This window comes from Rhinoderma darwinii, chromosome 2, assembly GCF_050947455.1.
Source record: "Rhinoderma darwinii isolate aRhiDar2 chromosome 2, aRhiDar2.hap1, whole genome shotgun sequence".
NCBI lineage: Eukaryota > Metazoa > Chordata > Amphibia > Anura > Rhinodermatidae > Rhinoderma > Rhinoderma darwinii.
The window spans coordinates 44,401,603-44,423,690 of NC_134688.1; the positions used below are offsets into that span (position 1 = coordinate 44,401,603).

The 22,088-nt window shown below is 43.8% G+C and overlaps 1 protein-coding gene across 1 annotated transcript in view; it reads right to left on the reverse strand.

Moving 5' to 3' along the window:
• The window catches only part of RDX (radixin), a 73,287-nt gene that overhangs the window by 18,646 nt on the left and 32,553 nt on the right, over positions 1–22,088 (reverse strand). Inside the window, exons 3-9 of the mRNA XM_075851598.1 lie at positions 18,413–18,496; positions 15,200–15,295; positions 12,078–12,352; positions 9,164–9,247; positions 7,135–7,281; positions 4,306–4,402; positions 625–788 (exon numbers count right to left, since the gene is read on the reverse strand). Of these exons, the coding sequence (XP_075707713.1) occupies positions 625–788; positions 4,306–4,402; positions 7,135–7,281; positions 9,164–9,247; positions 12,078–12,352; positions 15,200–15,295; positions 18,413–18,496 (947 nt within the window). The remainder of the gene's footprint in view (positions 1–624; positions 789–4,305; positions 4,403–7,134; positions 7,282–9,163; positions 9,248–12,077; positions 12,353–15,199; positions 15,296–18,412; positions 18,497–22,088) is intronic.

Genomic DNA, 22,088 nt, shown 5'->3' on the forward strand with positions numbered 1-22,088 from the left:
TTTAAAACATAACTGCGAAAGATCGGCAATGAGTATGAACTTCTGCAGCTGTACATTTGGATCGCTACTACAGCTAAAAGTGATTCTGTAACATTAGATTAGGTACCTTATTTAAGGGGAACCTGTCAAGCTGAAAATGTAGTCCAATTCAAGTGCATTATGTTATATAGCCGGGGGAGCTGAGCAGATTACAAGTTATATTGTATCTTTTGCTGCAGAGATATATATATATATATATATAGTATTCATTTAAACCTCAGAATATTCTGGGATCAGGAGTCCAGTGAACGGTCCTAAATCACTGATTGACCACTCTCTTATGCACACTCCTATAGAGAAGTCTGTCAATCAATGATTAGGACCGCCCACTGGACTTTTAACCCCAGAACGAGCAGAGGTTTAAACGAATAAATTACAAATTATACTGAATCTTTGGCTACAAAACTATATATAATCTGCTCACCCACTCCTGCTGTATTACATGCTGCCCGCAGATTGGACTACATTTTCAGCGTGACCGGTTCCCTTTAAGTTGTTCCCTAATAGGCAGCTAAAAAGTGAAGAGACACCTTTGGCACTTTCATACTTTTCGCACACTAGGAGGCATGAACCCAGAAACTGTACCTCTCCAGCTGCTTCTGATGCTTCTCTTCTCTGGCTTGAGCTTTCATTTGCTGAACTTCGATTGTGTCTGGTTTCCTTCTCCTCATGTAGAGCTCGTGGTTGCCCATGCACAGGGCCAAGATCCGTTTGTTAATTCTTAAACGTGGAGCATAAAATACAAAATCCTGCAACAAATTATATGAGGATTATTTACAGTTTCAGCCATTTCCCAAAGGAACGTAGATTTATAGGGGTTGTCTGGTTTGCAAAACTAATTTTCTAATATCTTATTAGGAAACCCATATCTAGAGTGCCTACACATAGCCTCTCTCTCTGGAGGACCCAGCACGTCTGCATTACATATACAGCGCATTGATTTCATCCTTTGTGGTGGCACTGCAGGGTAATTGAATACTTGCTGCTGGGTTCCCGCACAGTATGCAGCCTAATGCTCAGCGTCCCAATAGCTTATGATCAGCGGACCCTCCTAACAAAAAAGGGATTGTCACATTGAAAAAAAACCAAAACACATTGCTAAGGGTCTGTTCACATCTGCGTCAGGGCTTCTATTAATAAGTGAAGCCATAACCATGTGCCGAATCTATTGTAGCACCATTCATGTCACAGACAGCATGCAACCTCCAGCCCTCTGCAAGAAGGGACATAGATGATTGGTTGGCAAAATTCTTATATTATCTACAGCAGTCAGAATGAAGGAGATTCAGTGATAACTGCAGAATACAGAGAGATGCAAATCTGCATTTGTCATTCAATGCAATCCTGGATTGATGCTATGCAGTTGCTCCGGTCAATTCGGATTGCTATTTTACCACTAGAAACGGTCGAGAAAGCAGTGTCAGAGATCATGATTACAGGCGAGTTATGGTTTTAATTGGAGGTGCCTTTTAAAAAAGGATTGTCCCAGAATTAACGGGGGGGGGGGGGGGGGGAAAAAAAAAAAAAAAGAAGAATGGAAATGAGACATAATATAGGGCATGACAATCCATAATAAATCTAGAACCAGCCCTGTATCTTGCATGGATCCAGAGATATCCCCATTTCTCCAATCCCTCTGCTAGATGTTCTTCAGGCTAGCAGATCAGGGGGTGTGTCCTTTCTGCTGCAGCTCCTCCCCTTCCTGTCAGCTTGTATAGGAAGATCGTTCTGTGTCCCTGCCCCAGCCTCCTCTCTAGAAGCTTTACAAATGCCCCCCATTACATGTATTTTTATAGGTAGAGCCCCAGCCCTATAACACGTAAGAGCGAGAGCCTGCAGCTTACACACAGTGAGAGGATGAGCAGGAGAGGGGAAAGCCCAGCCCTATATAACTGCAGGAGAGCAGAGAGCCCAGCCCTATATAACTGCAGGAGAGCAGAGAGCCCAGCCCTATATAACTGCAGGAGAGCGGAGAACCCAGCCCTATATAACTGCAGGAGAGCAGAGAGCACAGCCCTATATAACTGCAGGAGAGCGGAGAGCCCAGCCCTATATAACTGCAGGAGAGCGGAGAACCCAGCCCTATATAACTGCAGGAGAGCGGAGAACCCAGCCCTATATAACTGCAGGAGAGCGGAGAGCACAGCCCTATATAACTGCAGGAGAGCGGAGAACCCAGCCCTATATAACTGCAGGAGAGCGGAGAGCACAGCCCTATATAACTGCAGGAGAGCGGAGAGCACAGCCCTATATAACTGCAGGAGAGCAGAGAGCCCAGCCCTATATAACTGCAGGAGAGCAGAGAGCCCAGCCCTATATAACTGCAGGAGAGCGGAGAGAACAGCCCTATATAACTGCAGGAGAGCGGAGAGCACAGCCCTATATAACTGCAGGAGAGCGGAGAGCCCAGCCCTATATAACTGCAGGAGAGCAGAGCCCAGCCCTATATAACTGCAGGAGAGCAGAGCCCAGCCCTATATAACTGCAGGAGAGCAGAGCCCAGCCCTATATAACTGCAGGAGAGCGGAGAGCACAGCCCTATATAACTGCAGGAGAGCAGAGAGCCCAGCCCTATATAACTGCAGGAGAGCGGAGAGCCCAGCCCTATATAACTGCAGGAGAGCAGAGAGCCCAGCCCTATATAACTGCAGGAGAGCAGAGCCCAGCCCTATATAACTGCAGGAGAGCAGAGCCCAGCCCTATATAACTGCAGGAGAGCGGAGAGCACAGCCCTATATAACTGCAGGAGAGCAGAGAGCCCAGCCCTATATAACTGCAGGAGAGCGGAGAGCCCAGCCCTATATAACTGCAGGAGAGCAGAGAGCCCAGCCCTATATAACTGCAGGAGAGCAGAGAGCCCAGCCCTAAATAACTGCAGGAGAGCAGAGAGCCCAGCCCTAAATAACTGCAGGAGAGCAGAGAGCCCAGCCCTATATAACTGCAGGAGAGCAGAGAGCCCAGCCCTAAATAACTGCAGGAGAGCAGAGAGCCCAGCCCTAAATAACTGCAGGAGAGCAGAGAGCCCAGCCCTAAATAACTGCAGGAGAGCAGAGAGCCCAGCCCTATATAACTGCAGGAGAGCAGAGAGCCCAGCCCTATATAACTGCAGGAGAGCAGAGAGCCCAGCCCTATATAACTGCAGGAGAGCGGAGAGCACAGCCCTATATAACTGCAGGAGAGCAGAGAGCCCAGCCCTATATAACTGCAGGAGAGCAGAGAGCCCAGCCCTATATAACTGCAGGAGAGCGGAGAGCCCAGCCCTATATAACTGCAGGAGAGCAGAGAGCCCAGCCCTAAATAACGGAAGAAGAGGGAGAACCTGTAGCTTATACACTGAGGATGAGCAGGAGAGGGAAGAGCTCCACGCTGTATGCAGGTTCTCTCCATCTAAGCAAACGGCTGGCTCTCCTGTGTATTTCTTACGGTGTGAGTCTCTACTCACACTACAGGCTGTGTCCCTAAATAAAAGCTTCTTCTCTACTTCTTTACTGACCAGCAGAGTAGAAAAGAGCATGTGCGTCCTCGGATTCAGCTCAGTAGGAGGACGTGCACACTAATATACAGATTAAACACCAGGGGGCGCCACTATAATGAAGGGAATATCTCGCAAGCGGACCATTTATGTAACATAAGGTACAATACAAATTCTTCAGTTTTAATGATGAGTTATATTACAACATTTAATACTGGGACAACCCCTTTAAGGAAGAGCCTACTTCTTGATATGACATTCTGATAATCCGGCACGTCACCAGGAAGTAGTTTGAAGGGCCCTCCTATCAGTCAATTCAGGCTGGGGAGAGGAGGACTGCAGAGTTTTGATAGGATTATTGATAAGAAATCCAGAAAAATTCCTGCCCTAATAATCACTACTTTGTCTCCAGTTCTGACAACCTCCAGATACCTGAACATACCATGGTGTGAATGATACATGCAGTTTTTCTTTTTTATAAAGGTGTGTAGTATTTGGATCCCAATGAATTCAGCCCATAAAACAAACAATGAGCCTGGGACTATTCTGGGTATAAAGGGCCGGAATAAATAAATTATCCTAATATTTCACATCTCTATTCCTTGTGATAAAGCTGAGGAATACATTTTTGATGTGACATCGCGATTCAATGCACCAGAGCAGACTTAATAAGCAGAGGATGAAAAAGGAACAAGATGTCCTGGAAAGCCGGACACTGGTAGATCAATCACCCCAGAGCAGCGCTGCGGAAAGAAATCGTTCGGTATGACAAGTTTCTCACAAGCAGCTCTTACCGGAGCCTTTTTGTCGATTGGTTTTATAACAAACTTTTTGTCGTTAAATGAGATGTTTCTGATTTCACTCCAAGGAAATCCGATTTTAGGCGTCAACCTGAGGGAAAAGTTAAGAAAAATGGAGATCTTTACAGTGGGATGACATTACATTTCTGTGGCTGCAGATTACATAGCAGGGTGCGCAACGCCAAGTAAATTGCCCACAGGTGTTAACAATGCTGCGAACACATTTATAATTCTCTACCCAGTAGACAAGTCAAGCATTTCATTTAGAAAACCTCAGCGCCATCGCATTACAGAACAAAATCAGGGACCGGGTCGGGTCGTTTAGCCATTTTCATTCCTGCAGAGAAAATCTTTGAAAATGCAGTTTTGTGCGGAGGAAACTTGTTCTAGTTTAAGTGCACAATCCCACCCTGATCAGATGAATACCTCATGGCAGCAGCAGCGGTAGCATGTCAGCTATTGAAAGTTGTGTGAAATACTGTGGTTGTGTCCAAACAATCTGATACAAGATCTGTTTACTTCTACCTTGGCCTCATGAACACGTCAGTGCAGGAGGGTGCACGGAGTGACTTCATACTACAGTCCTGCTCCAAACAGCATCCTATAATGTAGCCATCCCCCCTCCCTAACAATTGGGGGGATACCTTGTAATACAACGTGCAATGGAGAATGACCGTTTTCATTTTGTCAGATTCACATGGAATCGAACAGAAAAACCGCAATATGGAAGTCATAGGTATATAGAGAAACAGGGAGGTTCAATAGACTTGTCGGAGTTCTCTATTAGGACTCTGTACAACGTGCAGGCTGCATGGAGCTGTAATACGGCAATGTGCATTACACAAAACGAAAAAAAATTTGCAAGAGGAAAAAAAAAATACAATAAAAAGTAAGAATTGAAAATAGACGGTTTTATTTTATTTTTATCTTTCTCGGCTAGGATTCTGGTAAAACGTGACCTCTCTATGCACAAATCAATGGCTTACTGTTTAGTTGGACAAGAGATTAGTTACCCATTAATAGACCCAATGAGACGGGTTTTGTATAGTAGATGGTGTAACTAACCAGCCCGGTCAGAGAACACGGATCTAATGTCTATGGGGCATTTAGTGCAGCTTAAAGGCTCTTTAAAGTCTATGAACATCTTTGAAATCCTGCTCTTGTGCATCAGTGTGTTTGGTGCAACTTTCAAAATACAGCTGCTTTGTATCCTTTATACAGAGCAGCTGTATCCTGTATCTGTCAGGTCAGCGGCAATGACTGGTTCAGTGACAGCGGGTACTGCGAGTCTGACACGTAGGAGTGAGACGTTACTGATTACATCTAAGTTCATAACTTAGACATGCAGGATCCACCTGTAATCTGAGACTCACAGTACCCGCTGTCACTGAACCAGTCAGTGCCGATGACCAGACTGATACAGGATCCAGCTGCTCTGTATACAGGATACAAAGCAACTGTATCTCAAAAATTAAAAATAAATTTTGAATAAAAAGTATTTTGAAAGTTGCACTAAACACTCAAGGAATAATAAGTTAGGATGAAGGTTGTTTTGTCATGTTTTTTTTATTCATAATGATCATGTTACATGTAAGGCTGAGTTCACACTGAGTTTTGTGCAGGCAGAAAATTCTGCCTCAAAATTCTGTTTGGAATTTTGAGGCAGATTTTCATCTGCCTGCACGTCGTTTGCCACGTTTTTCGCTCGCGCCCATTGAGTGCCACGGGCAAAAACGCCACAAAATACGCTTTCTCTGCCTCCCATTGATGTCAATGGGAGGTCAGAAGCGTAAACGCCCAAAGATAGGGCATGTCGCTTTTTTACTACAAGCGTTTACCGCTCGCGGTAAAAAAAAAAAAACTGCGTCCGTCTCAAAGAAAACAAGAGACATTTTCAGCCGTTTTTTGGCGCATTTTTTGACGCGGTATCCGCGTCAGAAAACTGTCAACATGGTCCAAGAGAACCCCATTACTGGTTTTGCAGTTTTTTTGGTTTATTTTTTTATCCCGTTCACGTTTTACACAAAATAACCTGTAAAAAAATTATTCAGGTAATTATGGTCATGTAGATACCGAATATGAGTAGGCTTTGTGTTTTTATTTAATTTATGGGCTACAAAATACATTTTATGCTAAATAAGGACTTCTTTCGACCTTTGTAAAAAAAAGTTGTCCCTTCATGGGATTTAAAAAATAAATGTTATACTTAGGTATCAGCATCCTCCTGTATGCTAATACATTACACTGTCACTATGACACATGCGGCTGTTCGGGCAATACATAGTGTGCCAAAACAGCAGGCAAACTGAATAGACAGCCCTGGGGTCCTTTCTAGGTCACCAGGGCTGACTGCAGAGGGATGCCCTCAGTCTCCAATCACTTCACCAGGTTACCGGTGACTTGCTCGAAGGTTATTGAACAGCGATCAAAGGGTTAAACAGCTCGAGTCGCGAGTTTTTTCGGATCCCTGCTATATTTAAGATTAATCTCCAAGTTCAGGAGTGGTTAGTAACAGCTACTGCTTACAGAATGAGCGCTCAGACGCTTTTTTTTTTTTACAGCGGTGCCAAAAGATGTCGCTGTAGACTAAGGACCTACACCGCCTGCCGTCAAAAGACAGTGGGCAGTCGTTAAGGAGTCACTGTTCAGGGTAAAGGCTATACTTCCCAGAATGCAAATTACCAGAGCAATCTGTGTGTACATTGTGAATGCGGCTCTGGTAGCGCGTCAGTTCATGTAGATAGACAAACGTATTTATAAAGATGTATCTCTAAAGACTCGTATGTCACAAAGCAATGTGAAGGTAACAAGGACCAAACTTACTTGTCATCATGTTCATAAATATTAAGGCCTAATGCATCAACACCGAGCCAAAGTTCAGTTCCTTTTTTATTTTTTATCTCAAAGTAATTGACACCGTACATCTCCAGATCCTGGGCAATCTTCAGATATTCCATCATAGAGTCTTCCCTAAAGAGAAGGACATAGAGAAGACACGTTCATACAAATGTCTTCCAATACATAAACCCAAGTATTCCTTCATCAGCCATACAATCAACTACATGAACTAACCCCAAACCTGCTATAATGACCAGACAACACCCTGCTAGAAGGTTCACTAGTGCCCAGATCCAAGGCGAAAACCACCAAGGATCCGGAGGAGGACAGCATGACAGACGTCTTTCATTTAGAGCATCAGTGTGAGATTGGGGGGGACTTTGAGTCACATGGTGTATCACTTGATCCCTCTGACCCAGTCAGCAACTCTGAAGAGGTTAGTCATAGTGACTGGGTCTCTGGTCACGCACAGAAAGATTTCCTCCTAACCCAATCAATACTGTTAGTATATATGGTCAGAGATGATTGAAATGATGGCAGCAATTTTTAATAGGCAAAATTGTTCCCATAATTTAATGTCCTAGCACACGGTCACATGAGTTATTTGTCAGGTGACCATTTCGAGATTGAAGGTTCAATTAAAGAGAGACTACACTTTCAAACTTTTGATATGTCGTAGATACCAAATAAAAAGTTTGGCTTGGTGGGGGTCCCGGTACGGAGATCCCCACCGTTGCTGAAACAAAGGTTCAGAAGCGCTCATCGTCAGGCTGAAGATGGCTCTCATATACCGTCTATGTAAGCGGTCTTCAGGCTGACGATGAGCGCTTCTGCACCGGTGGGGGTCTCCGTACCAGGATCCCCACCAATCTAAACTTTTGATATGTCTCGGACATATCAAAAGTTGGAGGAAAATGTAGCTCCTCTTTAAATAGTGCAGTCCCTGGGGTGCATCACACCTTAGACTGTTGCTTTGGCCATCTCCAGTTTGTGGACCATTAGCAGAGTGAATAAAAGTGCTCTGTAGTTCACCGTACATGACTAAAGCCTCTAACACATGGATTGTTAATGCCAATGGTATTGAGAACTCTTGATGATTGGAAATCTCAGGTATTGCAAGGAAATTTCCCCAAACATTGGTATTATGTACACACAGTGAGGCCGGATTTACACGAGCGTGTGCCTTTTGCATGCGCAAAAAATGTGGCGTTTTTCGAGCGCAAAAGGTATTTTAACAGCTCCGTGTGTCAGACGCGTAGGATGCGTGGCTGCGTGATTTTCGCGCAGCCGCCATAATTATGACACTGTTTGTAAACCGAAAAGCACGTGGTGCTTTTATTTTCATTAATACTTTTTACTGCTGTTGCGCAAATCATGCGCCTCACACGGAAGTGCTTCCGTGTGCTGCGCGTGATTTTCACGCACCCATTGACTTCAATGGGTGCGTGATGCGCGAACAACGCACAAATAACGGACATGTCTTGAAAATCACACATGTTGCACGGACGTATATCACGTTTGTCTAAATAAGCATTTAGGGTATGTTTCCACAGGCAGTAGACGCTGCAGATTTGCAAAAAAATCTGCAGTGGGATCTTTAAAAAAAATTAAATAAAAAAAAAGAGCTGGTAAATCAGTCACAAAAATCTACAGTGGGTTTGTGCTATGCACATTGCTGCAGAAACACTGCCAATTTTCCACAGCCGTTCTACCTGCAGATTATTGTGAAGCATTGATTATAGCAAACTATGTGCACGTACAGATGGTCTTTGGCCTGTACTGCGATCCCGCTGCTGTACAAACTGCAACACAACTCAACTTGTAGCGCAGCATCTCCGCACAGAATACGCAGCATAAATGGAGAAGCCGCGGACTTGAAAATTGCGCCACAGAACACTTCCCACATGACTTCACTGCAAATTATTGCAGAATTCTGTGTGGAAATTTGCGATATTTCGCAATTGTTTACAAAGTTCGGGAACCCAACCTAACAAGGACAATCTGCAGGCAGTACCTCAACATGCTCCTGTGTTCTTCGTGCCACGTTTGTATTCTTTCTTCCCATTGTTCTTTTGTCAATTTATGTTGTTCCAAAACACTGAAAATAAATGAACCAATGATAAATGAGGAAGCATTCGTTATACCAAGAAATAACCGAGGGCAAACTATAAAGTTCATGCTGAGGACAGAGCTGATATATTCTATGTAAAACAATCTTTGCATAGATAAATACAGTGATTGTTCTGCACCAGCGCCGGCAGGCAAGCAGGAGATACCGCCCCGACCTATTAACAGTGAAGGCTAATATGTGCCATCATCATTTTGGGGTTTAAAAAAAAAAAAAAAAAAATCTTGCTATTTTTTTCTTCCAAACTAGCAATTTTTGCCAATGCCACATTTCTTCTTCAAACGCTGTGGTTTGCTTTTTGTTCAGAACCCCCAGCAATCAGCTAGAATATTTGGGGGAGCCCTGTAGTCCCCTGCAATGTGTATGCGTGTGTCTACCCCTTGATCTAGTCTTGGCTTTATCAAAGGACCACACTTTACATTCTGCCAAGAGCTGCATGTAAGGCCCCACTCTCCGCTCTGTCATAAGTTTTGATCGGTGGGGGTCTGAGCACGGAGATACCCACTGATCGCTTAAATAAAGTGGCAGAAGCACTCGGGTGAGTACTGAGCTGCTTAGGTTATGATCGGCTTCTTTCTGAAAGCCGAACAGTTGGTGTACAAGCTCATACTCAGACTTTCTATGGAGTCCGTACAACATTACCTCTGCGTTCGAGAAAAGCCGAACAGAACCCAGAGGCTCATCGCTCGCCCAGGCGCTTCTGACACTTTGTTTTAGCGATCGGTGGGGGTCTCAGTGCTCGGACCCCCACCATTCAAAACTTCAGACAGGTCAGGAGTTTTCTGAAAGTTCAGTTACCCTTTAATAAATAGCCCATAATAGCCATGTGCAGTGTGAACTTGTGATACTCCACTATAGGTTCTCTAGTAGTTGGATGAAACACATGCCCTACATGTCTACAACGCTGCACAGTATACACACGTGGTGCATCACGAGATACTAGACGGAAGCAGCAGGCGTTTCTCTCTAGTCTGCAGATATGTTCCATGAAAACAAATGTTAGAATTTCACAGAAGCTCCGGCTGAGCTCTGCGAGGGTATGTTCACACGGCAACCTCCGTTACGGCTGAAATTATGGAGCTGTTTTCAGGAGAAAACAGCTCCGCAATTTCAGACGTAAAGGCAAGTGCAGGCGCTTTTCGCGGCGTCCATTACGGACGTAATTGGAGCTGTTTTTCTATGGAGACAATGGAAAACGGCTCCAATTACGTCTCAAGAAGTGACAGGCACTACTTTGAAGCGGGCGTCTTTTTTACGCACAGTCTTGATAGCGGTGCACAAAAAAAAAAAAAAAGACAGTCGGCACAGAATATCGTAAAGCCCATTCAAATGAATGGGCAGATGTTTGCCGGCGCATTGTAGCCGCATTTTCGGACGTAATTCGAGGTTAAAACGCCCGAATTACGTCCGTAAATAGGGTGTGTGAACATACCCTTATTGACCGATTCCAGTACACACATTACTGAAGATCAGATGAAGTTTAACCCCTTAATGACCAGTCCATTTTGCACGTTCATGAACAAGGATTATTTTTGTTTTTCTCACGGTCGCATTCCAAGTGTCCTAACTTTTTTTTTTTTTTATTCAGTCAACATCTATTAACTTTTGGGTCGGCACGATTACCGGGATACCAAATATGTAAAAGGTTTTATGGGTTTTTCTACATTTGCAAAATAAAAACCCTTTTAGAAAAAAATTGCTTGTTTTCACATCGCAAGAGCCGTAACTTTTTTCTTTTTCCGTCAATGTGGGCTTGATTTTCGCAGGCCGAGGTGTCGTTTTCATTAGTACTATTTTGGGGCACATGGGACTTATTGATTAACTTATTTTATTTTTTTTATGGGGGGGGGGGGAATGGGAGGAGAGAGAGAATTTTGCAGTTTTTTTTGGACGCCGTTCATCCGGCGATTTAATGAATGTGTTAATTTTATTGTTCGAGTCACGATCGCGGCGATACCAAAATGTGTGTATGGGTTACTTATTTTAACATTTCCTAAATAAAACCATTTTTTGGGGAAAAAAAAGGTTTTATTTTATTTTGACTAATATGTTATTTATTTTTCTTCATAAACTTTATTTAACCGCTTTACATTTTTTCATTTTTAGTCCCACCAGGGGCTATTGACAGCGGCATCTAATGATAAACTGCCGGCACCGGAGCGCACTTAGATTCCAGCAATTGCCAGGCTGTGTATAACCGCCATGCTCCTGCCACTGATCGCGTGTGTACACTGGCAGTACCCACGCGATCACATCCGCTCTTATGTGGGAACTAGCACCTGCATAGGATGGATATATTGGTCAGTCGTTAAGAGGTTAAAGGCAAAACTTGTTTGTTTGTAAACTTCAAATGTTACATCCTGTAAGACGACGGGTATATTCAGCATTTCAGCAAGTGTTTGGAATGTTCAATAAAAAAAATTTGTTTTTTTTAAAAAAAAACAAAAAAAAAAAAAACAGAGAAAAATAAAACTAAAAGCGAAAAACATCAGAATAATATAGGACAAAGGGATGGGAATGACACATATTTTGAAACGAAACTGGCTCACAAATTGCACTCTCTCATCTGTGCTAGTTATCACAAGCTATTGTTTGCCGTCTGAGAAGAAAAAGTGCCAACCACTTATTTCGCTAAAGGAGGACACGGATTTACAGATTCCATTTGATGTCCATTCTCTGAGAAAACAGGAATCAATAATCCAGAACAAGAAAAATGTCAGGCCATTCCTTTCATTAGATTGGTATTAGATAGCAGCTTCCGGTAAGGGCATTATGTGGGCGCTTTCGTCTCCTCACTTACCGCTGAGGCAGCAGGCGGTCATTGGCCAGGTAACCCGGCTTGTGGACATCTTTACTGTAGTCTCCATATTTGGCCTGCACGGAATAGGAGGCCAGAAGGACGGCCGTCTCGGGAGGACAGTAGATTTCATCATTTAATATTGCCTCTTTAACTTGCAGAAAAAACAGTCTCTGGGTTATCTCTTGAATTAATTCTTCTGAAACATCCTCTGGGAAAAACTTTGCTCGAAACTTGAACTGCATAGGGTTTTCTTTCCGGACATCCTGCTGAGTCACCTGAAAAATAATTATTTATTTATTTATTTTTTAGAAAATTTGGTTTAGAAAATAGAAATTCTTTTGAAGTTGGATCTGATAATATCACCAGGATGTGTGATGGGAAGAAGAGAAGCTGGCGGAGGCTCTGGGCAATGCTCTGCTGCGAAATCTTGGGTCCTGGCATTCATGTACCACCTACCTAAACATTGCTGCAGACCAAGTCCACCCCCACATGGCAGCAATATTCCCTAATGGCAGTGGCCTCTTTCAGCAGGATAATGTGCCCTGTCCTGTGGTGGTATTAATGTTATGGCTGAATGGTTATGTATAAATATTGTGTTTGTGCATTTTTCTTAGGGTCAGTTCACACTGTTTTTAGTGTGGATTTTGATGCGGAAACCGCGTCAGAATTAGCGGCAAAACTTCCTCTACCTCCCATTGAAATTAATGGGCGATTTCGTTTTTTTTTCCCCCCAGGCGGCTTTTGGCCACTCGCGGGAACAGAAAGCGGCATGTCCTTTTTTTTGCCACGGTTTCCGACTGACCTCCCATTGAATCAAAGCGTTTTACGCTGCATTTTTTCCCCGCGGTACTTGCATTAGCTTCATTCGGAATTCATTTGAAATTTTTTTCTGCCTGCAAAAAACGGTGTGAACAAGGGCCTTAAGATATACAAATTTAAAATCCAAATTTTGCCTGCAGAGATCTGTGTGCCATACAACGCACCGTCTCACATAGATTACCTAGACTCAGATCAAGGCGAAACTAGTACTGAACTGATGAAGGAAAAAAGTACATGAAGATTTGGCAGATATTGGAGATGGCACAGGCTAAGGGAGCAGAGCCCCCGGCATCAGCAGCAAGTGTCAGCTGTAACACACAGCTGCCACTGTGCTGCAAGAACCGGGATCGGAGGTAACTCAGTTTCTGGCCATTTAACCCCTTAGATGACAGTCAATGGCGACCATAGCACCCAAGTGGTTTTACAGAGGAATGAGCCTGGCTTTGTAAACCCATTGGCACACTTGCATCACAATTGCTGGGTGCCGTTGAGTCGGGGGGGGGGGGGGGGGATGCGCGCCTAATAAAGGCCCCCAGGTCTACCCTGGATGTGAGCCTGTAAGGGTATAAAAGAGAAAACAGAAGTGCGATTAGCTGATTTGCGATTCAAGTAAATCCACATGCGAAGGAAAGTAAATCACAAATGGATGGTGCACGGCACGAAAACTGTTCCTGACGTAAGGGATAACTACACAGATGAAGGTTGGGTCCAGCACTAACCCAAAGATAAAAAACAAAACACTCTATACAGATCCACTTATGTAGGGTGGACATCCTTGGATGTTCTTATGCTTTTACGGTTTCAAACCAAACTGGTGCTTAATCATAGCGGAGCCAATTCACATTTCCAGCTCTGCAACCTTTATATGGATGGATGGATGGCACGAATGTTATACACATTATATGAAACATACAGGGGTTAAAAGCGGCAAAACCTGTACTACTGCCCTCCGTTCATAATGTACCTTAGATTATAAAATCTGTAACAATAGCTGTGGATGACAATCAGATTTGCAGGTATCCGGCTCTTTTTGCAAAGTTTTTTTAATCCACGCTAAACACCAAATTATTAAATCAGCACTCCAGCAAGACAAAACTTGGGACACGTGTTGCGGACTCAACAGCAATATTCTAGTAGTGTCATTAGATTCTTCCCAGCTCAGCAGGGTCCATCAATATTAAAGCCTTCCACTATGGGCAGCTGTGTCATGTGATCTGTCTGACCACCAGAACAGACCACGTTTTCAAGTAGACAGGAGGGTGACTTTCTGTGAACTACAGGATTAATTAAATCACCAATCAAATCCTTCCTGGCAGCTCTCAGAGACCCCCCCCCCCCCCCCCAACCTGGTTCTTCTGCATATAGTACTGCTGAAGAGATTATTTCTGCCCTAAGGGAGCAGGAGTGCAGTGATATGGTGAGTCCATACAATCATTAGCTGCAGTTATAAGCCTCCCCTGACTCACACTGTCTATACTATGTGCAGAGAGTTGGGTATGTTTCTACGAGATGCAGCTTCACACTGTTCTCCCCTGCCTAATGCTTGTTATAGCGGACATGGAGAAACCAATCAAGCAGGAAGCAGGGAGAGCAGTATGAAGTAGCATCTCATAAAACACACTGGAGACTCTGCGCACAGCACTCACAGAGTTGAGAGAAAGGCGGCGTGTGTCAGGAGAATTTTACCCAATCATCCCAGGCTTCTGCCGCCTGCTTGTGATTGATAGATTTCTCCCTGTCAGCTCTTACAAAGAGGAGGCAGAGAAGAACAAAACGAAGCTGCATCTTATAGAATACACTGGAGACTCTGCAGTGTGAGTTCAAACTATGGTCCTTCATTAATACTTCCCTATGTCACTTGCTGCCCTTAGATAGGACTCAGAGCAGAGCAAGTGCAGTGTAATGAGACTCCGTCCCTTCCGCCTCTTAAAGAGCCACAAGAATGATGGGAAAAGTAGGCTGCACATAAGCCTGCATTAGCGGAACCACATCAGAGGGGAAAAAGGGAGTTAAAATGGCACATGGTAAACACAAGGGATACATAAGAGTCGATTTTTTAATTATAGCTTATGCGGCTACTTTAAGAAACACTCAGCAGACACCATTTGGTTTCCTTACTACAGATCTGAGAATACAGCAAGGTTACCAACTCCTCACATTCCCACCTGCTGCTGCTGCTCCAAAAATAAATATATTACACTTGAAATAAAAAAAATAAGTAATGATGACTGAATGCACTGAATCAAAGGACATGTCAGAACAAAGGGTTTGAGAGATAAAAGGAACTGAAGAAGAGAACAAACCTTTTTATTGAGCTTCAGCCATGTAGAGTAACCCTTGCTGTCCACATACTGCAGCCCGAAAAACCAAACCTCACGTAGACCCACGGTTTTCACCACCTGGAGAGGTACATAGAGAGAGTCAACAGTTAATGCAGCACCAGATTACCGAGTAGAGTGGTTATGTGTCTCCTGTTGGAACTGCTCTGCTTTCTTTGGAGGTTACATGGTAGGTCCATAATGGTTACTTGCTGAACATGCAGTGCGGAGCTGAAGACGACAAAGTGGCACGGTGCTTTCCTTGCACCACTGCGGTTGGAACCCAACCAATCCTAGCAATATGCCATCAATATCTATGCGGAGATAACCCGTTATCCACTCCGGAAAATCCCTGCCCATAAGCCAGAGCAGAGAGAACCTGCAAAGAGCTAGGCCGACACCTCATCACTTCCATGGTCTGCCTGTCACAAGCCAACTGTGGGCAAATTTCATTTTTTGAATCTTAAATTTACGCCGTTTGCCGTGTGGTAGAAATAACTTTATTCTTCATGTTGTTACGATTACGGCAATAGCAAATTTATATAGTTTTACTACTTTTACACAATAAAGACACTTTTTGTAAAACTATATGTTTTTGTGTCGCCATATTCTAAGAGCCGGAACTTATTTTTCCGCTGACGTAGCAGTATAAGGTGTTATGGTTTCCGACTTCATTTTTATTTGTACCGTTTTGGGGTACATACAACTTTTGATCGCCGTTTTTGCTTTTCTTGGAAGGTAGGGTGAACAGAAAACAGCAATCTTGTTATTTTAGGTTTTACGACATTCACCGTGGGGGTTAAATAACGTAATAGTTGTAAAGTTTGGGTCGTTACGGACACCATACCAATTATGTGTAGCTTTTTGTATTTTTTTTCTCCCCACAATAAAGCTTTTTATAAGGGGAAAAGGTGGGTATCCGCGATAGGGATGTCACGATACCAGCATTTGGACTTCGATACCGATTTCGATACCAATTTAGATACTTTTGCCAACAGTAATAAAAAAAAAATCTTCCGTTTTCTGATGGGAGGCGCGACGTGTGATGAACTTTGAACGCGCCTCACATTAATAGTAATTAATCCCATCATGTTTCTCAGTCATAATGGGTTAAAGTGCGAGGTACATGATGGGGTTAATTACTATTAATGTGAGGAACATGGAGGTTAAATTCATCGCACCTCGCGCCTCACATTAATAAGTGATAGAAAGCCGTGTTTATTTCCTTTTTTTACAGCGCACACCTCATAAATGATGCAAAAAAATTGTTGTCCGCGCCATTACTGAATGTGTGAATATTATGTATTTATTTTAATGTTTATTGTAAAAAAGGTGAATGTGTATTTTTTTTTACATTTAACAATACTTTGTTTTTACTTTATTTTTAAACTTTAATGTACTGACATATATCAGATATATCCCAGTACATTAGCCTGTGTACGAATAGCACACAGACATATATCAGATATGTGCCAGTACATTAGCCTGTGGAGGATAGCACACAGGCAGTTGTTAGGACATACTTGGGTATGTCCTAACAACATGAAATATGGTAAGACAGCCCTGGGGTCCGTCAATAGACCCTGGGCTGTCTGCCCATATATGGTATGGCCCTCGATCGCGTCACAGGAATTCCCTGTGACGCGATCCCGGGGCATCCCCCCTTCTCACTTTCCCCTGAATGCTGCAGTCAGCTTTGATCGCAGCATTCAGGGGAATAACGGCGGAGATGAGAGGTTTCTCTGATCTCCGCCGTTATAGAGCGGGACTGCGGCTGTGTAATATAGTCATTGCCCCCGCTCCTGACAGGAAGTGCGTGCGCGGTCAGCATGAGGTGATGCGGCCGGCGCTGCACTAATGAGCGGCGGTTCAGGCATTGAGGACAGAACATGGGGGTGTATTGTAGTGCGCGCGCCATGTTCTGTCTCCAGTGCCGCCGCTCATTAGTGCAGCGCTGGCCGCATCGCATCATCCTGACCCCGCGAACTTATCATGACTCAGGAGCGGGGCTGTGGCTGAATTACACAGCCGCAGCCGCGCTCCCATACATTCATGTATTACTATACTGAGCTGTGCGGCTACGCAGCTAAGTATCGAAATACAGGAAATAGCGGTATCGAACCGTTTAGGGATGCACAGTATCGAAGTTTCGATGCACCGTGCATCCCTAATCCGCGATATTGATCGCGGAATCAAAGGGACTAAATGGGCTGGTTTTAAGAAAACTGATTGCTCCCGTTAGAGCAGGATGCAGTCTTTAGAAAGCCTGACACCTGCTCAACTTCACAGCGTTGTGAAAAGGCGGCACTGGGGCATAAGTACCCTTAATAACCGCCATGAAAACACGTATTGGAGGTCATTAAGGGACAATCAGATTCTCGTGATCAGTTAATTATGTAGTAAGGGGATCTGCCACGATGGGGGGGTCCTAGGTTGGACCTCCTCAAAGGATATGTACGTCCTTTGGAAACGGGCTCGTTTTTAATAAGGTCTATCAGTGCAACTTTCTAATTATTTGTACTTTTTGAGATACAGCTGCTTTGTATCGTGTATACGGAGCAGCCGTATCTAGCGCGAAGACCTGAATCAGTCCTGTCAGAGGCACTGACTGGTTCAGTGTCAGCGGGTCCTGTGTCTCTGACACGCAGGATCCACCTGTTATCGACCACATCTACATTATGAACTTAGATATGATCGGTAACAGCTCGATCCTGCAGGTCAGACACACAGGACCCGCTGACACTGATCAGTCAGTGCCGCAGACCTGATGGATACAGGTTTCAGCGCTAGATACAGCTGCTCTGTATACACAAAGTTGCAGCAAACACAATGATAGAATTCCTGCTCCAATCAGAATGTTGCATTGCAGTAGTCAAATAAAGGTCAAATAGTAGCTATGACTGGATCTGTCGAAACTACAGAGAATCTTCTAATCCAATCACTGGTATTACTGTTCGTAATTGGTTAATAGTGATAAAGCGACACAATTTTGGAGACCAGCAGGACTTTGGAATAATTGTAAAATGTACAGTTTACATTCTTGCAAAACATCTGTGTTTACTAAGTGCTCAGTCCGACGTCCCCATAATTATCTAGACGTCTGTCTGACCGGAGGCAGAATCAGTGTGTAAATCAGGCCCATGTCAACGGATCATCGAGCATCTGCACACTGGCAGCAAGTTCCATTATCCAGCATACCTGGTCAAAGAGCTGTTTGCCGGTTGTATTCGGCTGGATGGCAAACTCCAACTCCGCGTCCATGGTAGTGACCCGTACGTTGATCTTCATATAAAAAGAAAACAAGAAAAGAAAGATGAATTTCAATGATTTTTATCCATGAATAATAGGAACGCACCAGCCGGAGGGCTAGAAAGGAACCAGACAATGATGCCTTCAGGTTCCCCATGAACAGGCGCTTGTCATGTTTGTATCAGGACTTTGCCGCTTCCAGACAAGACAAATGACAGGATGTGATTGATGCGGCATAATCAGTTGTCACATGAAATTGGGATATGTCACTGAAAACGAGTCCCGTCATGTGCTCCTGTGCTGTGGGGCAGGATGAGGTTAACAGTGCACAGGGAACAAGACCCAAAGACCAAAATAGAGCTGAAGTGTAAATACATGATCCGGCCGACTGCACAGGAACAGCCGCACATGCCCCCCATATCAGAATGACCGGAGAAAAAAGTGGCCAACAACAAGGGAATTGTAGGACAACCCAGCGGAAAATAGAGAACCCGTATTATTTATTGCCACTGTACCCGTCCTATAGTGAACAAAGCAAACACAAGTGACTGCGGCAGTACAGGACTCAGCATTTATACAGTTTACCTCCAGCGGATACAACTCTGTCCATGGTCACGTGATGGACACATGGTTACAAGACACAGCTCTGTTACACTTATTGTAACGAACTGTGCACCTGTGTGTTCTTCACATGGCCATGGACAGAATTTTATCCACTAGAAGTAAACTATTAATGTTCCCACTGAATGACAGCAAGCAGAGATATTAAGCCGTGAGAAATTAATGGCGGTACTTTCGGGTTCAGTGACATCTGGTCCTGTGTCTCTGACACGCAGGATCCTCCTGTTATCCATCACATCTAAATTCATAACAAAGATGTGATAGATTAACAGGTGGATCCTGCGTCCGTCGACACTGAACCCATCAGGTCATCGGGACTGACGGATTCAGGTAATAGAGAACGATACAGCTGCTCTGTACACAGAATACAAAGCAGCTGTATCTCAAAAAGTAAAACTAATTTTTGCAATAAAAACTATTTAGAAAGTTAGGCTTGATTCACACGAGCACATTAACGTCCGTATAGGACGGAACGTATTTCGGCCGCAAGTTCCGGACCGAATACACTGCAGGGAGCCGGGCTCATAGCATCATAGTTATGTATGACGCTAGGAGTCCCTGCCTCTCCGTGGAACTACTGACCCGTACTGAAAACATGATAACAGTACGGACAAGTTGTCCTGCAGAGAGGCAGGGACTCCTAGCATCGTATATAACTATGATGCTAGGAGCCCGGCTCCCTGCAGTGTGTTCGGCCCGGGACTTGCATCCGAAATATGTTCCGTCCAATACGGATGTAACATGGTCGTGTGAATCCAGCCTTACACCAAAAACAATGACTGACCTGTTTACTAAAAATAGCCCTGCAAAGGTTTACAGAGACTTTGATACAGAAAGTATATTGTAAAAATGATACCTTAATTACACAAAAAAAAAAAATTTACTTGCTGAAACCGGATAACCCCTTTAAAAAGGGACCCAGCCAATTTTTTGCCTCAAAGGGCCACAAGATTTTAAAAATGTTTAGTTTCACGTTTAATTTATAAAATTTTCTGTCTAATGGCGGAATGCAAAAAAAAACAAAAAACTATAGTTTATTTATACACCATTTGTGTTAGTTAAGAAAATAACTATTCCATTGGTTATTGAGAGTCTGGGATCCCCAATATGTACAGTGTTTCACTATTTTTTTCTTGGGCTATTTTATTTAATCGTAAAATTAAACTTTTTTTATTTTAGCCCCAGTGACCGTTTTAAACTGTAAATGTAATGTGATGTGTCTATATAACATTATATTACTGCCTGGGAATATAAAATGCACAGGCATCTATTAGGGCGTACCCTCGGTGTGCAGCAAATACTTAGCGCCGGTTCACACAGTTTTTTGACATGGAAACAGTCGGAAAACACGCCAAAAACTGCCGAAAATGCCTACCATTAATTTCAATGGGAGACGGAGGTGGGTTTTTTTCTGGGACCGGAAAAACGGGACATGCCCTATCTTCGGGCACTCATGCCTCTGACCTCCCTTTGACATCAATGGGATGCAGAGAAAGCGGGCGAAAAACACTGCGAAAATCGGCGTGCAGGCAGATGAAAATCTGCCTCAAAATTCCAAACTGAATATTGGGGCAGATTTTCATCCTGCAAAAAAAAAAAAAAAAACTCAGTGTGAACGTGGCCTTATACTGGACAGGTATGGGGGCCCTCATTAGACCCCAGGCTGCCAGTATAGAACAGGGAGCCCTGGCGATCACAAGGCTCCCTCCATTTTTCATCCTCTTGATCACCATTGAAGGATTATATGCCAGGGGTTTATTTATTAGGCTGCTTGTACACATTCCAGTTGTGCCAGGATAATGGTTGTGCAGAAGAGATTGTCACGGTTTTGCTGCAAGTACAGGTGAAACACGTGCGCCAATCACAGCACCACAACCGATACGTGTACGAGAAGCTTTACATTAAAAAAAAAAAAAAAGTGAGAACATTTATATACATTTTAATAAGAAGATTAAAAAATAACCGGACTGGCCCATGTTCTGTTTGCACTCATTTTCCAGAAATGCCCCCATCTGTTTCATTCCTACAAGATCCAGCCTTTTAAGCCCTAACAAAATTTTTTATCTAACCTCTCGTGATATTTTGTAGTAAAAAAAAAAAAGTCACAACCAGCACCAGTGCGTTCTTCACCTTTACCGACACCAACCGTATTATTGACACAAAGCAAAGGGATTACAGCAAGTAACAGAGATCGCTTCACAAGTGCGGCCTCATCCACTCCGTTATTCTACGAGGTGTTAATCATTCTCACTAAACAAACGACTATTTATAGGAAGGATAACCTCCTGACCGCAGCCCGAGTGCCTTTAATGTCTTCAACCACAGGATTAGCATCAGCAGCAAAACACGGCACCGCTCAATATTTCTACGTATGACTGGCATAAGTCCTAGTTCACATTATGTTTGGTGTGTACACTGAGAATATCTCCAGATATATACATCACAGGCGCGTCCGTACACGTCTAGAGAGCCTTTGGCATACATTTTGGTGGAATGCATCGATATATATTTTTGGAAAACACTCGATCGCACTTTCAATAAAAAGGGCATCCCACAAAACAAAATGTATACCGCCCTCTATACTTTACAACGGGAGCCCGCGGCAGATGCAAAGTCCAGCACATACAGGAGAGCCCAAGCATGGACAGAAGGTAGAAAAGGTGATTAAAAGGGTTGTCCCACAAAACATGTATTCCCTATTCACAGGATAGGAGATACAGGTGTGATCGCTGGGGGTCCGACTGCTGGGACCCCCATCGATGAGAAGCGGGACTGAAAGTCACCTGAAGTGCTCCATGAGTAGCTTGGGACTTCCGGGGTCTGTGTCCGCAGCTCCATAGAAATGTATGGAGCACTGGTCACACATGCGCGGCCGGAACTCATTTCTATGGAGCTGCCGGACACAGACCACGGAAGTCACAAGCCTCTGACCTCCCATTGAAATCAAAGTGAGGCAGAAAAACGCCCGCGGTCCATGCATTATCTTCAATGGCCGCGGGCAAAA